Source organism: Cinclus cinclus, chromosome 10 (genome assembly GCF_963662255.1).
Source record: "Cinclus cinclus chromosome 10, bCinCin1.1, whole genome shotgun sequence".
NCBI classification, from domain to species: domain Eukaryota; kingdom Metazoa; phylum Chordata; class Aves; order Passeriformes; family Cinclidae; genus Cinclus; species Cinclus cinclus.
In genome coordinates, this window is record NC_085055.1 from 19,114,245 (window position 1) to 19,138,009 (window position 23,765).

Sequence of the window (23,765 nt, forward strand, 5' to 3'; positions counted from 1 at the left end):
CAAGGGGTACTGCCATTATCTGACACTTTTTCTGCCCACATGGCATGTGTGAAACACAGCCAGTTTTACAGCAGCTTGTATGGAGGATTTATTGACTGAAGACTCACAAAGAATTTGCAGAATTTCCTTTACATTTTTTTAATGGTCTGAGCATGGATATTTCTCTTGTCTGGCTTAGTTCTTTCCTAAAAGCCTGTCTGAACATTTTAGTAAAAGAAATAAAAGAAGTAAGTATCAGCATGATAGTGGAGGGGGTGAAAACTTTTGCTTTCTCCATTGCCAGAAGTATAAAGCATAGGTAGAACAGCAGAATTTGAGGAAAAATACTTGGTAAGGTTTTATCCACTTTTCTCAATTTTTATTTTCCTGTCCTAGAAGAGAATTATGTCACCTTTCTGGTCTAAGGTCTCTTCCAAGGGAAGATAATCTAGTTTTGGTGGGAGAAGTGCACAGCTTGAGCAGAAGCAGCATGTAACATTTCTTGTTATGAGTGTGGACCCCAGGCACTGCATGCATGAGAGAAAATAAAAGTGTGTCAACCTATGCTGGTGAGGCAGGGCAATTTAGGGCCGAGATGATTAAGGTTAGAAACCACTGCTTTTCAGGTTGCTATTTACTGATATTAATGAGCAATGGTCGAAGCACTTGCCTTATGACTGTTTTGTGACTTGCACTGGTTTGACAGGACTTGCCTTGCCTGTAGCCTTCTAGAAGACGCGAAGCTCACCTAGGAGTGTGGGGCTGGTTTTGGCGGCCAAAAGTATAATTAGTTTCACCCGCATGTACCTGGCTAACAGAGCGAGATAAATGCAAACCTGCCGTGTCCTGCCGGCAGCCCCAAGGACGCGTGTGCTGAGTTTTCACGGCGGTGCCCGATGGGCGGCACTAATCCCGCGTGCGATCCCCTCCCGGCTCCGGCTCGGCTCTGCCTCGCACACCACGAGCCGCCAGCAGGACTTTGGGCACCTCCCTGTTGCTCGCCCTTGCGAGCGGCACGCCGGAAGATGCTGCTGTGCTTTGCCGGAGGTGCGAAGCCGCTCGTTCTGGCCCCTAGGGCGGCGGCCAGACGCGATGTGAGAAAGTTTGCCGGTGCCCGAGGGCGACTTCCACGCGTGAGCGGCGGGGGCTGCCGGGGGCGTTCCGGCCGCGCCGCGCTCTGCGGGGGCCGGGCCGGGCCGGGGGGAAGGGGCGTTGCCATCTGCTGTTAATTCCGCGGTCATTGGATTAGTAACCAGCGGTGATGAGATCAGCGGGATCGGCTTTCGCGAGGGGGCACGGCGCTCCCCAGCTGTGCCGGCTCTCGCATGAGGCGGCGGCGGGCAGCCCAGGGGCAGGCAGCGCGCACAAAGCCCGGTAGCCGCCGCAGGCCGCCGCCCCCGGGCACGGCTCCCGGGCGGCCCGGCCGCCCCGAGCCCCGGCAGCCGCCCGCGGCTCCCCCCGGCCGCCCCTGGCTCCTCTCGCCTCCCCGGGGCAGCCGGCGGCGGGGAGCAGCCTCTGCCGGGCGGGCGCGCTCCGGGCGGGGGACGCGGGCTCCCAGCGTGGCGAGCTCGGCCACGGCGGCTCCCGAGTTTGTTTCCTTGTGCTTCGCGTCCCCTCCCCGGTATCGCCTCTCTGCCGGCATAGCGGATCGGTGGTGGAGCCGTGCTGGGGGTTTATGGTAAGTTGGCGATGGGCGAATCCCTTAGTTCGTGGGAATTTGGTGTTTTGTTGCACAGTACAAGACGCGTTGGGGGGGGGGGTGGTATGTTCTTGTTTGTTTGTGTTTTTGGTTTTTTTTTTTTTTTGTAGTCGTCCTGGGTTTCAAGCTGGTCTTCGAAGAAATACACTTGCGCACCGTTTTCTGCTTTAGAATGAAGTGATTTACGATAGAAATTAGTTTCCTGAGCTATGTAAGGTATTTTTTTCTAGATGTTGGGTAACTGGAGATCTACGTTTCTCATAAACTGAGTGTATCTGACTTTGCGCTGCCGGACGCAAAGCCTCCTGCCTAAATGATTGCCAGAGCTAACGTTTTACTGTGGTTACTTGGTGCTTTTTCGGGCAGTAAAAGCCAGACTTCGTTTGGACGAATCTGAAATACTAAACTGTCTTCTCCGTAAAAGGAAAGCTGAACCTTCGTCAAGACAAACCTGAATTTGTATGCGAGACTTGAGTTTCAACAAAGAAAGGTATTGACTGAATTTGTAAGAACTCGGAGCCAGGCAGTGGGTTTGCTGTCGCTGTTGGGAAGCTGTTCCTGCCGAGGGACCGAGGGCAGGGGAGCTGAACGCTGCCCTCGCAGCCCGGTTGTTCCTGGAGGGGCTCCGGCGTTGATGTGGCAGCGTCCGTGCTGGCAGCAAGTCACTTTTATTTCTTTGTGCCTAGGACCTGGAGTGTAGACTGCTACAGGGTGGGAAGTGTCCTATATAGAAAAATGGCCAGCTACCACTTCAGCTGCTGGCTTGATGCTGGCTACAGCCCTTCGGTGCTTAAGTCATTACTGGTATTTTCACAGTGCTCTGTTTGCCTTCCGGTGACAGAAGCAATCCCTGATAAGATATCTCCACGCTGCAAAAGAGCTTATCAGGAGAAAAAAAAGCAGTCCCAGAGATTTGACGCTTGTGGCTGAAACTGGCCTGACTCGTGCAGTGTATCTCGAAGGATGCTACATTTTTAATGTTGTCTCTGTAACTAAAGCAGCCCGCGGAGGACATGAATATCAAATTGCTGTTAGATTATTTGGTGCTGCTGACAGAGAAATACCAGATACTGTACATTCTCCTAACAACAAGCGGAAGTTTTATAGCTGGCCTTAGCCATGTAAGTCTGGTTTCCTTGGTAGCTAATGTGCTTCGGTGTCTTGCTGCTGACTCGGGATGTCCTTGGATGACCGTCCTGTGCTTCAGTGACCCTGCCAGGGCTGAAGGGAGACTCGGTATTTCCCTGCATCACCAGGATGAGAGACCTTCCCAGCCCCGTGCCTTCCTGAGGCGCTCGTGTGGGTGTTCCTCTGGCAGTACACGCTGGTGCTGTTGGGCTCCGAGAACCCTGTGTTTGCTCCCATCCCATCGGCCTGTTTGTCTTTGCAAATGTCACTGCAGCCAGCTCTGAAGCGCCAGGCTTCCTGCTCAACAGGCTCTGGGGCTTGGGACTAAGAAAGCAGTGCCACCTCTTTGCAAGGCGCTTTTCGGAGTTGTGAGACTTCTGCTTTTTCGGGCGGGGTTTGGTTTTTTGTTGTTGTTTTGGGGTTTTTTGGTAGGGTTTTTTTGTTGTTGTTGTTGTCTTTTTTTTTTTTTTTTTTTGAGGTTGTTCATGGTGGGGTATCTTTGTTTTTGTTTAGGTTTGTTTTTTGGTTTTGTTTTTGTTTGTTGTTTTTTTTTAAGAGAAGCATAACCCCCCCCTGAAAAGTACTAATTGGATATCTTGTTTCTTGAAAAAATGAAAACTTCTGATTTTTGTTTTGACCAAATTATAGTCATCTTTATGATTTGTGTTTGTGCAGCATAGGAATTTCTGAATGATGGGGCATCTCTCTGCATGCAACAAGTCATTAACTTCTCAGGCTTCATTGTTGCTGTGCAAACTTTTGTAAAGTATTTTCCATGCACCAAGAACATTCAAGGCAGCTATTTTTGTTTCATTTTCCTTCACAATCTCTGTTTCCCTCTCTTCTGTTTATAGGACACTGACCTCTTTTTATGGGGAAGGAAATTAATTTTCACAGTGGCACTCAATGAGATGTCACAGGACTCCATGTGTTGGTTACTCTGCATTGGTTTCTTTTAATTGAGACAACTGGAGATTTTTCCTGTGGGGAGCTGATTTGCTTACACATTTGAGAGATAGTGGCAGCAATTGAGGAAGAAGGCATTGCATGATTTCTGAGATATTATTGTTAAAAATCCTTGGCTAAAGTGATTAGCAGGATTATGCCAGATACTCAACTGTCCCATCCTGGTAATTCTTCATGGCCAAGAAGATGAAGGTAGAAAGAGGGATGCCTTATTCAAATTCTGTGAGCCATGCTGTGTTTTAGCTGTCTGCTCTCTTCAGTCTGCTTGGCTGCTCACGTACTGTTGCACTGACATCCTCTGCTCAGTTCTTTTTGTGGTGGGGCAATTTCACTTAAGTGTAAATTTCAGGATCTCACAGTGGTAAATCTCAGGTTGAGTAATGGTATTGCAGAGTGGCCTTGAAACTCACATCTAATTCTTGCATCAGTTAGTGAGGATAAATGCACTGTTCTTAATAGAATATCCATGTAAAGGAAATCTAGGTGTATTTTCTTCTCAGCAGGTTTCCCAGGAGAGAGGATGGATGTAAGTGTTGCTGGACTTCATAAGTTCTCGCTGCAGACTAAGGCGAGTAGGGAGGAGTGGAGGCTGGTGCTGCTGGGTGCCCTCCTTCCTGGCACCGTCCAGAAAGCAAAGCTGGGCTTGTGGCTGCAGGAATGAAGGGCTCCATGCTGACAGAGCTCTGGATGGATGGATGGATGTGTTCCATTTGAGCTATGTCAATGTGGTGTGCACCTTGAGGCTAGTGGAGATGCAGGCCACATATGGTGTTCTGGGAACTTTAGGTGTTTATTAAGCCAGAATAGTTCAATTTTCTATGATGAAGGCATTGGTTAAACCTGCCCACTGAACACTTAACCAGTTTTTGAAATAAGTACTCTGTAAAGTTTCTATGTATGGATAAATATTTGTTTGTAGTTCTGGAAGTTTGTGTTGTTGGACTGACTGAAAATCAACAAGTGCTGTGGATTGAAATTTGCCAGACCAGATAGCTACCTTGGCCACTGTATTTTTACTGGGGCTGTGTGCATGTTGGTGAATCTTTGTCACTCTCTGCAGCGCACACAGCCTTTGGGGATGACTTCAGGCTGTTAGCTGACATAGGTTGTGCTGCAGGATAAGATGATAATGCATCATGTGCTTCCTGGAAGAGCAGTTCGTGTCTTCTTACTTCTTTAACTTCAGTCAACTCAGGCTCAGGTTGTTTGTGGGGGGTTGGTCGTTTGCTTTTTGCCTTGAAAAGGTGTGTGCGTATCACTAGCGCTGGTGCTGGGCTGTGTACTGCTGATGCACTGGAGAGTGCTGCCCCAGAAGGGCTGAATGCAGCATCACTGAGAACTGAATTTCCCAAAGAACAAATGTGTGTTGTTTTGTTAGTGTCCAACCTGCTGATTCTTGAAGCCAGCTGGGTAGTATACTTGACCTGTGCTCCCTTAAGAGTCAAATTACCTGAAATGGTGGATGCTGTCTGCATCCTGCTTTCAGGTGAAGTTTGCAGTGATGTCAGGAAATGCCTTTTCCTCAGCTGCTTGTACTGCACTACAGCCCACAGCCATTTAGATTGCATGGTGATAAAGTTAAAAGTCAGTTTTGGTTTGTTTTTTTGTGCTTGAAAAGCTGGCAGTATATTCAGTAACATCCACAGCCTATCAAGGGAAGAATCCTTGCCCAGAAGAGATTTAAGGGTGCTCCAGTGGCCTTGATGGCAGCATGGAAAAACGGGTAAAGGAGAGCTAGAAAATGTGAGTTATATTTTTTGGTAGCGGTCGTGGTTAAGAGAGATCAGTGCTCACAAGATGACATGACTTTGGGCTAAGAACTGCCATTTGGCTGGCAGTAATTGATTAATACTTGATGGCTCTTTCTTGGCTGCCTCTGCTCTGTTGAAGACTGGCCTATCAAGAGTGCTGGGCAGAGCTCACCACTTTCCTTCCTTTGGCTCCTTTTCCACCAGAAATGGAGTAGTGTCCAGCACTAGCCTGTTGAAATGCACATATGTGTAGGTTTGTATTTTTTGGGGGGGTGTCTTTTTTAAGTGGATGTCACTTTTGCCTCAGAGGCCAATGTGGTGCAGCATTTAATTTCTGTAGCAATTGAAATGCAGAAATTTTACATAATTTGCTGTGGTTTGGCCATAGCGCAGAAGCCTGTGAGGAGAATTTATATCTGTTTCCATCCTTAGTAAGAGGTGAGCTGCCTGGACTTAAACATAGGTGCTCTGTGACATAAATCTGTTCAAGATGAAGTCATTTGAATTTAGACCAATGCTGAGTAATATTCTGTACAATATTTTGCTTCCCTCCTTGTTTTGTATCTGCGGATTGAACATTGTGGGGTAATCCTGCTCATCTGACTAGTGTCAGATGACAAGTTTTATTGTGTTGCATTGCAGAGTGTGGTGACTTAGCAACTTTATCGTTGAGGATTTGTCAGAGGCTGAAGGGACAAGTAAGCTTTGGTGTGCAGCAATGTAGGAAATCCATCTTGGAGCTGACTGCTAGCTAATTCTTTCAGAGCTGTATAGCAGACTCTTTAGATGAGTTTGATTTCTTGATTTAAACATGCATTTCCAAAAGCTCGTTCTTGTGCTGCCTTTCTCATCCTGCCCTATTGTTGAAGTCTGGTGTGCACTTGTCTGCTGTTGTGCCTTTCTGCAGTAACAACTCCTAAGGAAAATTTTGTCAAGCGATTTTGAGAAATAGAAAAGATCAGTTGTATTTACAGTGTCTCATCAGAAGAACAAGGGTTTGCTTCCTGCAGAAATGGGACCATGCCCTGGGACCTAACCGTGGCCCAGACTGCAGGAGCTCATCTCCTGAAGCCTCCCCTTGCTGGGATAGGGAGCTGCTAAGGGAATTCCCTGTGGAGGGGCTGGCAGCCTCGGACTCTTTTGTCCTGAGGCAGCAGAGGCACTGCTGACAGCTGACTTTGCTGTTCTATTTCTTCAGTAGTTTTTGTGCTTGGCACCTGAATATGGCCCAGCTCTTTGTGAGAGGGGGAAGCAAGACCTGTACCTTAGAGTTCAAGCTCCATCTACACCTCACAGCAGCAGCCTTATGTAGCCTTTGTTAAAAAGGGTGTTTCTTGAATGTTCAAAATCAACATATTTAGAGTTGCTTTTTTAAGGAGTATTAATCATGCAGGAGCACTTGTATAGCTTTAGGCATGGAAAAAGGTGTGATTTTTTTCAAATCTGATTTAAAGTTTATGTACTTAATTATAATTTAATTTTATCTGTTTCTTCTGTATCTCTTCTTCAAATGAATGCAGAAACAAACTGCCTCTAGCAGAAGGATACCTTTTTTCATTAGCTATTGGAGACCATAATTTAAAAAAAGAGCCACGTTGCACAGAGTATTTGCATCAGTGCTACATTTCATGCTGAGGGTGCCCACAGAAATCCCCAAGTGGTGGTTGCAGGCACAGTCATGAGCTATGTGTTGGTTCTTTGTTTTTCTATAAGAATATTCTAAACCAGAGATTTGCTCTGGAAGGATGAAAATGACTTGGAAGAAAGTTGGCTGTTGTCTTTGAACACTGAACTAATTCTCAAAAATGTTGAGCTTATTTCCTCATTAAACTATTTCATTATAGAAGCCGCACAAAATTAAGCAATAAATTCACAGTGTTGTCAACAAGGATTGTATTACTTCACATGTGAGAAAATGCCATGACAGTCAAATTTTTATCTATAGCCAAAGAAACAGTTGGTTTAAGTGGTAAAGGGAATTTTGAGCTCTAACTGCTTTTTGAATTACTAGTGAAATTTTAAACAGTTTCTTTTTTTGAGCATAACTTTAAAGTAGTTTGGATACACTCAGTAATCTGGGGGCCAGTACTGCTACTTTTAGAACTTTGTTTTCCCAATGTTTTAAACTCCATTTCCAGAATAAGCTCTGCTGTCATTTGCTTTTCACAACAGAATCATTGCAGTGTTGTGAAGTGAATGGTTGCTTTAAAATGAAGCTGTCATGTTAATTTGTTTGTACTTGTATTCATTGCTCAATGATGTCATTGCATATAATTTTGTAATGTGCCCTGTATTTTATTCCATTTATGTGAATTGTTGGCTCAAGTTATAAATAATTCCGAAATCCAGTGTAGCTGACCTGGCAATTTAAGAGTTAAAATTGAAACCTGGTCCTTTATGGTGGTGTTTGTGGTATATTCTGGCAGAGACACTTTCTTAAGTTTGAAAAAAAAAACCTCATTAAAATTAAAATTTGTTACTTCATTTGTTTGATTGTATTGAAAGTTAATCCTAATTTAGTGTATAAAAAGGTGTACTTGTAGATGCTTCAAATTTGTGTAACATCTGTGCGTGGGGAATTGAGTATCTGTTCTTCATGGCTTATCATTAGTCTGCTTGGATTTAAACTGAGGACCAGAGTGTGATAGGAGCATATGCTGAACTCTTTCAGAGACTTAGGGTATTTTGAGGCTCCAGCTAGTTCACTTGGGCGGGGCCATTACTTTGTTCTTTGCCTAGGAAAGGAGCAGCACTAGTGTACCTCTGGGCATGTGCTAAACCTGAGAATAATTAATGAAATTCTGACCTTTGATATTTTCATCCATGCTTGAGCAAAGTCCTTCTCTATGGAGCACATTTTGGGAGTCTGACCCTGCAAGGAGGTTCAGGTGCATTGTCATCTTGCTTTCAAAAATTATGATGCAGCATAAAGAAAACAAAATACTGTTTTCTTTGTTGTCGAAAACTAATGTCAAGCACGTCAGAGATGACAGATGTTGTTTGAACTAAAGGTGATGGCACATCAAAGTCTATAAAAGACAAACATTGCCATCCCAACCTCATTTTACTGTGTTGCTGCGTATTAGTGCTACATCTGGTTTGCTCCAGCACCTAACAATCCCTGCATTTCAGCTTCATCAGCTCTGATGCTGTTAACATCTGGGTAGCACTTGCTGTGATATTCTCACTTCTAAGTCTACTGGTCATTCACTAGATATTTATAGAGTCCTTTGGTTTTGATGTTACAAGATAAAAAGGGTGGGTTTTCTATCATCTTTAGTATTCAAAGGCAAATAATGCATTGAAGCTGGTGATTATTTAAAATGTTATCACATCAAGAAGTTCCTTTGTACTTTGGTCAGTGCTGACGTAACTGTTTCTAGTCTAGAAATTTCCACATAGTTCAGTGCTTGGCTTGTTTAGACTAAGATGCAGTGTTTTAAGTGCCGTGATCATCTACCAAAGATGTGAGAATGTGCTCAGGAAGGATTTGTTGCAGCATGTGCAGTATCTTATCCTTTGAGTTTAAATAGAACAAGATGTATTAAACAAGCATGAGCATGAGACCTGGAATATGTCTTTACTGTTTTTACATTTTTTAGCATTCATATTAGAGTTATTTGAAACAAAGTGTGTGGGTGGAGAGAAGGAAGAGAGGCTCACCTGTAAGATCTCTTGGTAGCAGTGTACTGAAGTGTGGTCAGGGAAAGAGAGCAACATTCAACAGCAGTTTTTGAAGGTGATGGAGAAAAAGGTGATTAATTTGTCAAAGGGATTAAGGCTAAGTATTTGTCAGGATTTAAAAAATGAAACAGGGAGTGAAAATAGACCTCCCAGGCAGGGTGCGTGAAGGGAACCATCAGGAATTGCTGCCAGGTTCTCCTGCTGTGGTGCTCAAACTCCTGTGAGGAGTCAGCAGTGACGTGGTAACAACTTCCCTCACCTCAGTAAGCTGCAGTGCGATGGGAGGAAGTGCATGCGGCTGCTGTTAATGTCATGTCTAGGGATACAGTGGGCTTTCAGTTTATAATTACCTTCAGCATTGATAGTTGGCTTGCATTTCCTGCTCTTAGACCCGGTAACAAGAATCAATAGTTTGTTTTCACTCAAATATACCTTTGTCTAGTAATAGTGAATAATAGTGCAAGGGAAGAAAAAATCCATGTGTTTTAGTTCGTGACAGTTTGACTGCTGGAAAAAGATACCAAAGGGAAATTCAAAGTGAAATGTCTCAGCACTCCAGGGACATGAGAGTGACTGATGAGCTTGCTTTTACTGCTTTGCTCCATCCACATCCTGCTAATAGAGGACATGGCAGCAGGAAGTCTTTGGGAATGCAGGAGCCAGCCCTCTCCCTTTACTCCCTTTGTTTTTAGATTTTGTTTTCCCTGTGGTAAAATCTTTAGAACCTGGGTGAGCAGTGCCCAGGGTGAGATAGAAATGTGACTCAGTATTGCCTGCTGCCTGGTGTGCAGTCGTTCTGGAGAGGAGCAGAAACTGTTGCTCTCACCCTGTAGCTAGAGGTTGGGCATGTAATTCCAGTGTGTGTAGTTCTGACACCATGTTTTCTTCTGCACGTGGATGATGAAGATAGTGAATTGATGCAGAACTGTTTTTATTTTTACTGTTGGAAGAAGTGGGAAAACCATTGGCTAAACCTGGCATCCAAATTTAGAGGTCTGAATTAACAATGCAGGAAGCAGTAGTGTAGCAACCAGCTCAACTCCTCCAGACCACTGCTGGCTGGCAGGATAGAAAATCTGGGCACTTAACAGATGCAGGCATCTCTTTACACCTCCTGGGAAAAATGTGTGTGGGATGCTTCCTCTGGATAATCCTTAAGCCAAGGCTAAATAGACTGTTTAACTTTCGTCAGAATTCCCAGTTGAATGGGTTTTCACAAGGGATTTTTTACTTGTAATTTTTTTTTGGGTCTGAATATTTGCTTACAGTGGGGTTTGCTTCCACAGCTGTTCTGCATTTGGTTTCCGTAGTGGTAAGGAATGTGGTGTGCTGAAATCAAAGCTGAGCCTAATAGTCTATTGTAGAAATAGGATTGTAGGGAAAAATTCAAGCAGTTACTTTATTACAGCAAAGATGTGTGGGTTTATGGTCTTGGTAGAATTCAGTTCAGTCTCATGGTACAAGAAGAAATTTCATTACATGTAATAATTAGCTTTTGAAATAAAGAGGATTATCTTTCATTTTAATCACCCTGCCTTAATAGCAGGGAAGAAAAACCATTTTATAAGAGTGCCAAGTCTGTTCTCAGTGTTTTCTAAAATGACATTTAAATTGAATTTTATATTATGGGACTGATACTTAAAACTTGTCATTCTTGTGGGATCTTACCTGTTTCCGCCGGTATTTTAACCAGTTATATTTTTAAAGACTGTAAGCTTCTGTCCTGCTTGTCTTGCCAAAACATTTTCCACAAACGATTCCTTGTGAGGAGAATTATTACTTATATTTGTCATTTTTAATGTGCAGCTCTTTAATATTCAGCCACATTTTTCCTGTTAATACAAAGCATTGTATATATGTGCTTCATATCCTGTATGTGAATAGCTTGTACATAAATTACAAAGGTAGGTTTAAATTCATTAGTACTTAGCAAAACTAATGGATGGTAATCAGTGTAATGGCTGATGATAGATTGTGCTGTGCCAGCAGGGGAACTGGCTCCCAGAAGGAGTAACACCAGCTCAGGAATGAGTAGAGACTGCCTGGTGAATGTGTTCTTCTCCAGATGCTTTTTTAATTCCTTCAATTAACTTGATTAAGCAGCTTAGCTTAAGTAAGCAGAATGTGTGACTTGGAAGTTCTCCCATGTAGTATTTTCCCACTGTCTTAGGAATTAATTCCTTTAATATTGTGTCTGTGTGAAGCAGGCAGCCGTGGTCGCTCCTGTCTTGCGCAGACACAAGATGGTGTGTGCTCAGTATGAGGGGCACACACAGGGGTGGTGTTTCCCCTCCTTGCAGTTGGTTCTTGGCAGAAATCATAAATCACAGTGACTTCTGCACAGTGCAATTGAATGGAGCCTGACTACCTTATTTTTTTACTGGAGTTGGGAATTCCCTCCTGCTTAGATTGCTCTGAATCCTCCATCAGGAGAGAGGAGTACACTCTCTTCTCTGTGCCCTGTGGTTCCCAAGCAAGGGAATTGCATTTTGTAATTGTACCACCGGTGTCCCTCCCAGGTAACCTGGTGCATTCTCTTTTCTACCCCATGTTTTATCTTCTCAGCATGTGTCATTAGGGAAAGGGAATGCTAAATAGGGAGTCAGATGGTAGCACAGAGTTCTTGTCCACCTGTCTGCTTTCCTTTAAGACATCCCCTCCCTTTCCAGCTGGGATGGTGGTTATGTTACAGTATCCTATATTTTTTAGAGCACGGAAAAGTGGCTTGAGCTGGAACCAATTTCTTCTATACTGTAGATCCTTGTGGTACTGGGGAACCCACCCATCCGTAACTACTGCAGCACAAACAGTACTGACTGCTGAGTATGGTGGCAGCCTGGAGCTCTGTGAGGTTCAGCTCTTGTGCTTACAGCTACTGGCTCAGCTAATTGTTTTCCAAATTGTAAGTCATTCATTCTAGTCCTGGATTGAAGTTTTTTGTATAAATATAAGTTATTTCTGCAGTATCAGATGTTTCAGTGTCCTGTACAGATTGTCATTAAATCCATGCAGTAATTCCAGAAATTTAGATCTGTTTACACAGGTGGGTTTTTTTCCTTAGGAGAATTTCAGAGAGGAGCCTGACACTACTTATACTTTTTCTGCTCCCCTTGATTATGCTTTGTTAATAAGATGATAATGCATTCTGATAATTGCTCATGAGTCTGCTAACTAATGAAAGGTGAGGGTTGAGTATGCTTCCATATGCTTCTCTTTCTAGCAGTGCCAGATGGGGAGGTAAATATCTTAAAAGGATGCTAAAAATGGGTAAAATTTTAAGCCAAAGTTGGCCTCCCAGTATTGAGGAAATTGACAATGGGATGTACGGGGAAGGGATGAAAAGGAAAGGGACTAGAAAGACTGGGATTGTAACAAAAAGCTGTTAGCCATAGATGTGATGAAGATGTGGGGCAATTGAAAATACTTTTGTTTTCCATTCTTTCCTTTACTGTGGATGAAGAGCTCTGTTCATTCTTCAGGTGGTTAGAAGTGTTAATAGACTTCTTGGTTTTAACGCTCCATTAAACTTTCATACCGTGTAAATTACTTTCTTCAAACTTGCCTCTGTTTTTGATCTCTTGACTGAATTGTGACAGACTTCCTGCTAAATACGAAAATGCACAACTGCTCTTGATCCCGTGATTCCTGTAACAACTTCTGGGTCCACACAGCACTTCAGGGAACAGTTTATCTGTTCAAAGAATGGTTGGAATTAAAACCCCTTCAGATTTCCAATATCCTTAGATATTTTTTTCCTTAGCCTGTTGGCCAAATGGCTTGCTTTCCTCCTGAATTTTTTTGTAGTGTTTGTGCAGTATCCCACGTGGTTTTACATTCAAGACTGATGTGGTTTGTATGTGTCATGCAAGTCTTTTGCAGTAGTAAATGATAGTTTGTTTGAGAAATGCAAGTTTGCGTTTAGGCTCAAGTGAACATCTTGGTTAGTTCAAATGGTTCTGGGAGAATCTCAATATAAATCTACTTGATTTTATGCTACTTGTGCCGCTCTTGAGGATGTAGTAAACAAAAACAAGTTTAACTCTGATGAAGTTGAAAAAAGAATAATTTTCCCAGTATTTGTTCAGGAATGCAAGCTATAACTGAGTGTGTTACAGCTTTTATAACTCAGTGGGAAGATGACTTATTTTCCTCGAGGTAGTCCTTTACTTTTAAAGATATGTTACTGTTCTAAATGTTACTTTTCTATCATGCTAGAAATCAAGACCATCTGTATGTCCTGATACAATCTAGGGTTTTGTTTTTCCAGAATTAAAAGCTCTGAGCGCTTAGTTTTCGATATATTCCACCTGTTGCTGAAGCTTAACTTGTAATTACTGATGTGCTTTCTCTTTGTCTAAAGTACTGCTGATCCAAATTTAGACTGAACACATTTTTCTCCAGGGCAGAACAGGTCCCTGCTTGAGTTACTGGAGAACCAGAGTCTGGCAGATTTAGATGATGTCTGGAAGATTGTTTGCAATCATATAAAATATGGGGGGGGCTGTGCAAAGATTAATTGGAATATGCTATTTTTTTTTATTTTTAATATAGCTTTTGCAAAGCTTCCAGAACACAATGTTACTTATTTTATTTCAGCAGCAGTACACCTAAAGATTAAGTGCTAGTGTGTTTTTATTCCCATCAAAACTTGCATCCTGGTACAGTTTTCTTCCAAATAATTTTCAGTCTTTTTTTCCTCCCTTTTCATCCAATGCATTAAAGAAAGAAATAGGGTTAGTAATTAATTGTTTCAAATGAAATGCTGCTTAAAAGAAAATTACCTGCAGAAGACTGCTTAGTAGGGGAAACTAGAGTGTAAAGTTATTTTGAGAAATACAAACCTTGTGTTTGAGCTTATAGATCACAGTTTGTGTTGAGAGTTGTCCTGTAGGCAGACACAAAGCTGATTTATTTTTATCCATACCACTATTAGGAAGTCTAGTGTGGGTTTTTTAAAGTACTTTCCTGTGGTCAAAAATGCCTGGAATTGTTGGCACTTGTAGCATGAATTTCTTTGGGGATGTACATTGTTAGGTCAGTAATAGAGTAAATGCTACTCCAAGTAGCAGCTTCTTTCACCATGGCTTTTCCTAGTTGGAGGCCCTCTCTGATTTTAAGACTGCCAAGTCTGGTATAGTTTTTCTCCATAGAACAGTATTGATTGGAAAAAGCAGCCTTTCTGCTTAATCTGGTTCTAGGACAATGAAAGAACCAGCAAGAAAATCACATTCCACACACCCAGCAGGGCTTCACTGGCAAATTTGCAAACTATACCTGGCAAATTTAGTGGCCTTCTGTGGTGAGATTATGGCGTTGATGGATGGGGAAAAGCAACTGATAGAATCTGCTTGGTTTTGTGCAAAGCATCTAACACTGTCCCACAGGACATCTTTGTTTCTAAACTGGAGAAACACGGATTTGATGAAAGAATCACTTGGTAGATAAGGAGTTGGCTAGAGCAGGATGCCCAGAGATTGTGTGGATAACCCATCCCTGCAAATGTTCAAGACCAGGTTGAATTGGACTTTGAACAACCTAAGGAAAGGTGTCCCTGACCATGGCAGGGAGGTTGGAACTAAATCTTAAAATCCCAAAGTATCCTCAGTTGGAAGGGACCCAACCCAAGATCCTTAAGCCCAACTCCTGGCCCTGCACAGGACACTCAGAGAGTCACACTGCATGTCTGAGAGCATTGGCCAGGCCTTCTTGAACAGGCTTGGTTCTGTGACCTTCCTTGGGGAGCCTGTACTTGTGCCCAACCACTCTCTGGGTGAAAAACACTTTCCTGATATCCAACCTAAACCTCCCCTTACTCAGCTTTATGCCATTAACCTGAATCCTGATGATCTTCAAAGTTCCTTCCAAGCCATTCTATGATTCACCACTGTGAGATCCATTCTGGGTTCTCACCAAGGTGTCCTTTGTGTCTTCAGGAGTTAGATTTTTGACATGGGGACATAACTGTCTGTGAATCTTTAACTCCTTAAAGCCCTGTGCCTTTTCCCAGCCTCTCCTGTGTTACCAAGTGCCCTATTTCCTGAATTTCCTAAATGAATAAAAGACACAAAAATGCTTCATGGTAAAATGGGAAAGCTTTTATAAGCCTGAGGAAAATCAATTTTGTTGCTTAGAGCATAGGCAGTTTGTTTCTATATTCCTTTCTCCGTCATCTCCACTTGTCTGTGCAATTGTTCTCTACTGACAGATGGGCTTTAGTAGTGGCTGGTGTTTTTTGTAACAGATTAAATTCATTGCTGGCACTTAAAAAGTGCGGCATTTTGCAAAAACATTTATTTGTTTAGCAGGAGGTTGTTTTGTCATTTTGTCTTCTTGTCAGCACTCCAAAGAAACTTGATTCATTGCCTCACCTGGGAAATACAGAATCATCTGTGCAATCTGATTTGGTCATGATGTTTCCTTAACATATGTGAAGTGTTTACTTAATTTCTGTTGCTTAAAAGAAGGAACTGTGGGACTGATGAAGCATTGCTTCCTGGTTTTGTGTCTTGTGGCTGACTTGACATGAAATCTTTGGGACACTTTGCCTGCAGTTACAGCTTTGATGTGAGCTCATTCTCATCAGGGTTTCTTGGCAAGATGTGGCCTCGCAGCCCAGCCTGGTGTTCTGTGTGCTCACTTCCAGGATGTCTGTCTTGTCCTGTAGGAATAGTTTTTCCTGATCCTGCTGCTGCTCTGTCAGATTTGGCTGAGGGTGGCTATTGACTGAAGTAGCTGAGGGGGAAGGATTAGGAGGGGTGCAGATGGTGTGATTGTGTAAGTCTATTTTCCTATTAAACAGAAGAATATGCTTTTGTTCCGCATCAAACTTGTTCTCATGCATTCATCTCCTGCATGTTTGTGCAAGAACAATGGCTGGGTTCCCTCCAGCCTTGCCCTCCCCCTCCCACTGTGTAGCCCTGAGTGGGGGGAATGGGCTTGTCCCCCGTGTGCATTTGTGTCTACCTGTGGTTTGTGCAGGGCAGCCTTTTGGGACATCTCTTCTGCATCAGTCTGTTCAGTTCACAGGGGGATGAATATCTTCAGCTCTTGTCTGCTATGTTTGGCCCGAGGCAGGGTATCTTTGTGTCACTGGACTTTTGCAGCACTGCTGGACGTACTAAAGTCATCCACATCACATCAGGAACTGCCTCTGATGAGCTGCTTCAGTTGAGCACATCTCACAGGTATTGTCTGAAACTGCTGCTTCAATCCAAATGGGAATTAAACAAAACAAGACTTAGATGCAAAAGAAGATGGCAGAAGTATCCCGGTCATTCCAGAGGCATTGCAAATTTTAAGATGTTAGTGAATGTCTTTTTATAAATTATACTGAGGCAAGGCTCTAGAATAATCCACTGCAAAATGTACAGACAGGCACTGTGAGAGCAGAGCAATCTCTTTTGGAGCCTGGCAAGTCTGCAGTAGTCTTGTGTTGCTGTAGATGCCCACAGAGCAACTAGTGAGTGTTCCTCCTTATCCCCATCCTCACCATGGTGCTGCCCCTAGAAAACCAGTCACAGACCAAGGCTCCCTTATGATTTACAAAGACTCACCAAGCTTGGAAAACACTGACACGATCAAAGACTGAAGCTTGAACTGAGGGGTCAGATTTTCACTCCAATGTGCTACTACAATTTCTGCAGTTGCAGTAAAGTTCTGGTGAACAACTCTGTCAAGCCAGAGGAGCTCTCATCTGTCTGATTGTCACTTTCTACCATCTGCAGGCCTTCCCTCAGTCTGCTTAGGGATCACCTCTGGCACATTCCCTGGAATTTGCAACTGGCTAGACTGAGGAATGATGCTTTCCAGGAGTATTTCTCTCATTTATGGGTTTTTAACTTATTTCTTTTTAAAGGCCAACTGGCTTCACTACACATTACAGCAAAAGGAACTGCAGTAAGAGAAAGGCAGCGGAATGTATTCAGCGACATTTTGAGGTTGTCACTTAATGGATGTTCTGATTTTGAAACTGAAGCTCTAGGGCTATTGATCTTCTACAAAGTTGTAAAGCTAAAATGTAAAATGAATCGTGTGAAAATAAAAGGGTTAGGCTGAAAAGTACTACTGAAAAGTAGTAATGACTGGTGAGAAATTGCAATATCAAAAATTAATTAGTCCTTGGACTTTAAATCTCACGTGTGTGACACCTATTGGTATTACTTGGTGAAGCATGGTGAAGAAATGAAATACAAAATGGCAAATGATCCTGTAAAATGCAAAGTGGAGCTGAAAACATAATTTTCAATGTAGTGTTAAGCCTTTTTCTTGTGTTAATTTGCTCTTTTAATATAGCACTGACATTTGAATATTAAAAATGGTCACATCAGCTGTTTGGGAAAAACAGGAAGGTATTCACTGTGACAGAAGGGTGGCTGAAGGGTGAAAGATGAGTGATTTTGAAGAGAGAGGAAGATGTAAGCAGAAGCTCATGCCTGTGCTGAATTCAGACATGAAGTTCAGCTGTGCCCCTTGGGGCACATCTTGAAGTAACTGTGGAAATTTACTCTATGGTTTGGACTGCTGCCTAAATAGATGGTTCTGTCTTTAAGATTTTAATTTTTTTCTCTCTTTTGCCAGAGCAAGTATTTACATAACTGTCTGATACTCTAGATTAGAGGTCTTATTCACCTGAAAATAACGTGGCAAAATAAAACACTAGATTTTACCCACTTTAGTTTTCTGAGGCAGAGCCATTTCAAGGCCATTTGAATGCAGGTGGCTGAAGACAAAAGGGAAGAATGACTAGGCAGGGGTGGTAGAAAGGATGTAGCAGCTTGAACGTCTGTACCCTTAGGGTAATTATGGGATTGCATGGGTATTCCTGTTATATACCCTGAAAGAAAAGTGCTGTTTCCTTTCAGGAACTTTAGAACTGAAATATTGCTAGTTTTAAAAGTACTTGCATAGTAAAAAAAAGAAATTTTTGTAATACTGTGTTACTATATTTGTTTTTGAAATTGCATTGCTGTATTCTGAGAAGCGATTACACAGAAAAACTGTTTACAGACTTGAAGTATTTTCAGTTCATGTTTCTTTGGAATAGAAATGTCTTTGTCTAAAACCAACTTTCAGCATGAAAGGGGAGAATTACAGAAACACATGCAGAGAGAGGAAGGCACAAAACCAACCCAAAACTTCAAGTCAGCTCAATTCTAAAATACAGTAGATGGAAGTATTAAAAATATAAATTCCACTGTATTCATTGCTACTCAGGGTTCTTTCTGCATTCTTCATCATATGACTAAACTGCTTTTGAGTTGGATGGTACAGATGGTATGGTATTTCAGATTACTCTAATTCCAGCCAGCTAAATGCACAGTTTTTTTGAATAACAAGCTTATCCTGAATTTTGAAACAATTGCATTTTTGTAACATTGCAGAACAAGTTACTCTTTAGGGAGGAATGTCCTTGGGATTTTCAGGATTTGCATTCCTTTCAGGAATGGAAGAAGTCATGACTTACTGCTGCATTGTTCATCCCACATACTAAATGTCACTTGCTAAGTGTGCATGCAGCATCAAATTTTATCTGTAGCACAGGATAACTTAGAATAGCAAAGCATTTTTGTCTGGTTGCGCTGTTATTGTATATTCCCAGTCTGACAAAGGAAGCCAACATTGTTGATTTATTGCCCTTTTTGAACAATATTGGATACCAGGATCTACAGCTGAATCTAAGCTACCCAGTCTTTTTAAGTGCCAAAAATGTGCTTAATTCATTGTCACCCTCAAAACAGTGTTGTCATGGTTATGTAGCTGTTTACACTCTGGGAACCAAGCTGATAGACACTGGGCCTTGTGACTTCACATTGTCTGGGTGGGGATAAAAGTCCTTGTCCTTGAACATATATCACTTTGCCCAGCACAGCACATCGTGTGTGTGTTTTCTCTGTGGTTTTCTTCTTCCTATTCCTTCTGTAGGGATTTTGGAACTGGAGTTACATTCAGAGTTTTCAGACAGTACCTGTTCTGTTCAGGCATCTGGGGAACCAGCAGTTCTGGTGCCTACAGAGTGGCCTTGGTTCAGAGCCTCTTGCTGCCTCTCTTGGCATTCGGGAGTCCTTGCTGGCTGGTGACAAAGCCCATATTGGCAGGGGAGGTGGCACTGAGATCTGGCTGCAGGAAAAAAAGACGAATGAGGGCCAATAGCAAAAAGAGTGAGAACTGCTCTGTAGACATTGGCAATGCTGTTTTATAGAGGCATCTCCTTCCCTCCTTTTTCTGATAGCCACATTCACTGGTCAGTGTCATAAGCTGGGGCTCACCTTCTGCTTCTCACTCTTTGGGTAAGTGTTATTTTTAGGAGGATTAAACCAAGTCTTAGCTTGTTCCTAATGTAGTTTTGAACTGTGTTTGTGTTGTCATTTCTTATGCACGTCTAGTTTGTGATCCAGAGGGAAATGCAACTATGTCAGCTGAAAGCTGACTTTGCTGAAAGCTTGTTTCTTTTATCAGTTATGTTCTACTGATGCCAACATACCAAACTTAAGAAATGTACCGTATTTAATTACAGCAAAGTGATGTCCCAGCAAACCTTTATGTAGTAAGTGTAATTTGTGGTTTTATTGTGAATGATTTCCCTAGCTATTTTAGCAGTCTGAATGAAGACACTGCTAAGTGACATTGACACACTTTTCCTGTTTGGAGTTGTATTGTTCCTGTATTGTACAGTACATTTACTCTAATCATTGTACCCTGACTAAACTCAGCATGAATGGGAAGCTGTGAGACAGAAATTATTTAGGCTGCAAAAAACAGTCTTCTCACACAGGGATAAGTGGTGAAATTTAGTCAGTAAACCAGTGTAATGTAGAGGTCGTATATTAAGCCAGCGTGAAATATTTTATTGTTCTTTAACTCCTGTAGTAGTTTGAAATTACTGGAAGAGTAAGGATTTGGGTAAACCTTCAAAGCAAGGCTAGACAGTGAAAATTACTGTTCTATTTCTGAGTATTTGTGTATCTGGTGAAAAGATTTAGCCAAGGAAATCTAAATTTCTCTACAAGGTGTAAGATTGCAAAAAGAGCAGTCAAATGACACTGTGCTTTTTAAGTTTTTATTAACTCAGGAGACGGTAAGAAGGTTTTACAACCAAATATTTCTGTAAGTCAGTTGGACACTAATGAGTCTGACAGGAATAATCTTTTGTCCCTAGCCCACAGCTTTTGGTACGGCTGGGTAGTGTATTCATCCAGTGCTGCAGACAGGAAGCCAGTCTGGGGTACCTTTGCCAGATGAATTGTTTGGCACTCCCCTCTGTGGGAATGTGCATGACTTTCCCACAGCTGTTGGTGTGAGGAGAAGCTGCCTGCAGATCCCCATAGCAGTGGGACAAATATGACTTTGAGGCTTCTGTGCCGCAAGTGCGTGCCCTGTGGAAGTAGGGATGATTTTGTTGGTGGAGACAGGCTGGGCCCTGGTGAGCTGTGTCCCTCCAGCAGCAGCTCCTGATCGGGTGGAGGGCAAAGTGGTGCTTCCCTGCTGTTCCCTCCTCTGCTGAGTCTCTGCCATCTGCTTGGTGTGAAAGGACTGGACAGCAGGCAAGACAGTAGATAATCTGGCCTTCGAGATACATTGCTCCTACAAGTGCCCAAGGGGATGTTGTGAGCTGCCAGGAGGACTTCATGGATGAGTTGCTCCCCGTGGAGCTCACATTGCTGCTGCCTGGGCTGGGAGGCAAGGCTGCTCCTCACATGAAGTCTTCATGTCAGCTACTACTCAGCTCCAGCAACCAGAGCTGCCTAAGGTTTTTCCACTCTTGTTCCATACTATGTCCATATAAAGCTATTTGGCAAAATATTCAATTATATACTTAATTTATGTGGTAATATTCATGTGTGATGAAAGACTTAATATTGTGAGATACAGCTTCAAATCCAAGTACTTACTGAGAGCATCCCAGGGTGCAGGCGCAGTTGCATGTATATCAAGGTACTCATAATGATACATTTTACTCCTCTCAATTACTGATCTATCTATTAGCAGCCTATTTATGTTAGTTTGGGCCACATGAGGAAGAATGTCAGCGGCTTGCCAAGTGAGTCAATTCAGTGTTTATAATTTCTTGGTGATTTGCCAGGCAAACATCTGTGCCAAGTTTAGTTTCTCATGTGATCAGGAAGTGATACAGCAGGATGCACTGAGGACTTCCCCGGCTGTCTCCCCTCAGCACCCTGACAGGAATGTGGCAATTGTCTTGTCCTTAAAATAGAAATTTTCAAAGGCATGTAGAGCTAAATCTCAGATAGATATCGCTGAAGTTCCCTTTGAAAGTCTGACGCTTTGCCTTTTCATTTCCATTCGAGCTCAAATAATCACTTTTTACAAGGAAGTACGCAATCCCTGAGAATGTGTCCTGCTATGAAAATTTGATTACATTTGCTCCTGTTGCTTCCCTGTGTGTGTATTAGTGTCACTATTTAATTTCTCCTGGGATTATAGGTGTGGAATAAAGTACTGAACTTGCTTTGCTGGGCCAAATTGGCATCACAGCTTTGAAACAACCCATGAGTGCTTCTGCACTATTGGAATTGGGAAGCATCAACTTAAATGTAATTTCTGTTTAAAGTTTTGGATTCCTCTTACATGGTTTGGGAAGGAGTGAGGGGGATTATTCAAGTTGACCTCATGTGGAGAGCTCCTGTGAATTGAGTCTTCCTGCAAATGTGATATGAGGGTGTTGGATACTTACATATATTGTTTTATTTTCAAACATTAAGAGTATTTGCAATGAGTTGGTTCTTTTACACTGATGGGTGTGCATATGTGCTTGTGGGAACCAGCCACCAGAAAATATTTTCCTGTAGTAACTTAACTGTCCCGTGGTTTTAAAAAAATCATCTTGTTCTTTTATTTAAAGAAGACTTTAATGTATCATAGGTGTGATTTAATTTCTGTATTTAATACATGCAGAAAATACTTTACATGTTATTTGCTATTGGAAATAGTAAAAGGATTTAATTCGCTTCTCAAACTTGGTTGGATGGTAAATTTTACAGGGTTTTTTCCCTAAACTTCTTTTTGCTCCCTTTTTTTTGTGTATACATGTTTCTTATCTTCTTGCAGAAATTATCTTTGGAATGGGACCATGTGTTTGGAGTAGAAGTTCTTTAAAAGGAAGAACCTGAGCTTGACTTACCAAGTGAAATATTGCAGGATGTTTTTTGCAAGAATATTTCTGCCCATCTGCTGTTTGGCATTTGATGACAACCGTCACCTGGGCTCTTCAGCCTGTTGATAGTGTGGAGATTTTTTGCTTCTTGAAGCACATCATCACTCTGTCAGTAAATAAACAGAGTGGGTCTAGTCTGCTATATTTGAGCATTCCTGGACTTGGCACTGGTTTTGCTAGAGGGCAGAAGTATATCTGCTGCTTCAGATACTCTTATTTGATCCCATGTCAATCACCTATTTGAGTTTATAGGACTTTGTGTACATTTTCACTCCTTTAGTACTTTCAGAGAGAGGTTCATGATTTATCTTTGCACTCTTCCTTAACTCTAAAATGTGAACATACCTAACTTATCCAGGCTGCAGAGAAGCTTCTCCGGGTGCTTCTTTGCCCTGTTTGTCTGTGGAAGCAGAAAACCAATACTTTTCAAAGTCATGTGTTCCCCATAATGTGTCTTACTGTGTTCCAGGTCAGCTGAATACTGAAATAGAGGAGCTGTGGGTTAGCCTACTGTCCATTAGCATCAGGAACACCCCCAGCTGCAGTTAGCTACCAATTAGAAATGTCTGCCAAAGAACTGAAACTGCCATACTTCATTTGTCCTTCCATGGCTGATTTTCCTGATTCCCTCCTTTTTTTTTTCTTGTTTTTTTTTGGCTCCTTTATTAAAAAAAAAAAAACCAACAAAAAAACCCAAAACAAAACAAAAAAACCCCCTCAAAATCTTGATGAATTGTTGATGATTTTTCTCCTTTTATTTAATGTCAGGGTAAGCTAAAAAGAAACACTTAAATTTTGCTGCATCTGTTTTAATGAGGGCAGAGAAGCTGCTGTCTCTGCCACCAGGGCCCAGGACAGAGCATGTCTAGAAATAAGAGATGGTGACTTAGTGTGTGTCTGAGACTGAAAGAAAAGCACAAGTGAAAGTGAAGCTACCACTGCGCATAATGTTTATCAGTGTTGTTGGGGAACAGCATCTGCCTGCTTTGGGCCTGTGAACTTGGCCAGACAAAATAGGTGGAAGGGCAGAAGGTGAGGAATGTCTGCATCCTATCATGAATTGGAGGAAATGACTGTCTGCGCTCCATGTGCTGGTGGGCTCCGTGTCCTGCTGGCAGCCTGCTCAGTGCTGCAAGACACTGCACAGGGAGGAGTGAATTTAGCTCTGGTGTTTAAAATAGCTCCTAGGGATCAGAAGAAGCGCTTCAAAACTATGCTGTGGGTTTTCTATTGGCTTTCCTAAACTAACTGGAAACTTTTTGCTTTCTTTCAGGAACATATTTTACTCTGAAAACATTGCTGCTAAAAAACTCCGAACAGGGGAAGTAAATCCAGTCAGCTTGTCAGGTCACTGGCTCGGTGTAACGGTGCTTTCATGAGGTGACGT

At 42.4% G+C, this 23,765-nt stretch overlaps 1 protein-coding gene across 1 annotated transcript; it reads left to right on the top strand.

Annotated features, from left to right (window-relative positions):
• Positions 1-1,205: 1,205 nt before the first annotated feature.
• Positions 1,206-23,757, top strand: LOC134047528 (UPF0450 protein C17orf58-like). The gene is made up of 2 exons (XM_062498774.1): positions 1,206-1,657; positions 23,652-23,757. Exons 1-2 carry the CDS (start codon positions 1,305-1,307, stop codon positions 23,755-23,757), a joined length of 459 nt encoding a protein of 152 aa, XP_062354758.1. The 5' UTR covers positions 1,206-1,304.
• Positions 23,758-23,765: the final 8 nt, after the last annotated feature.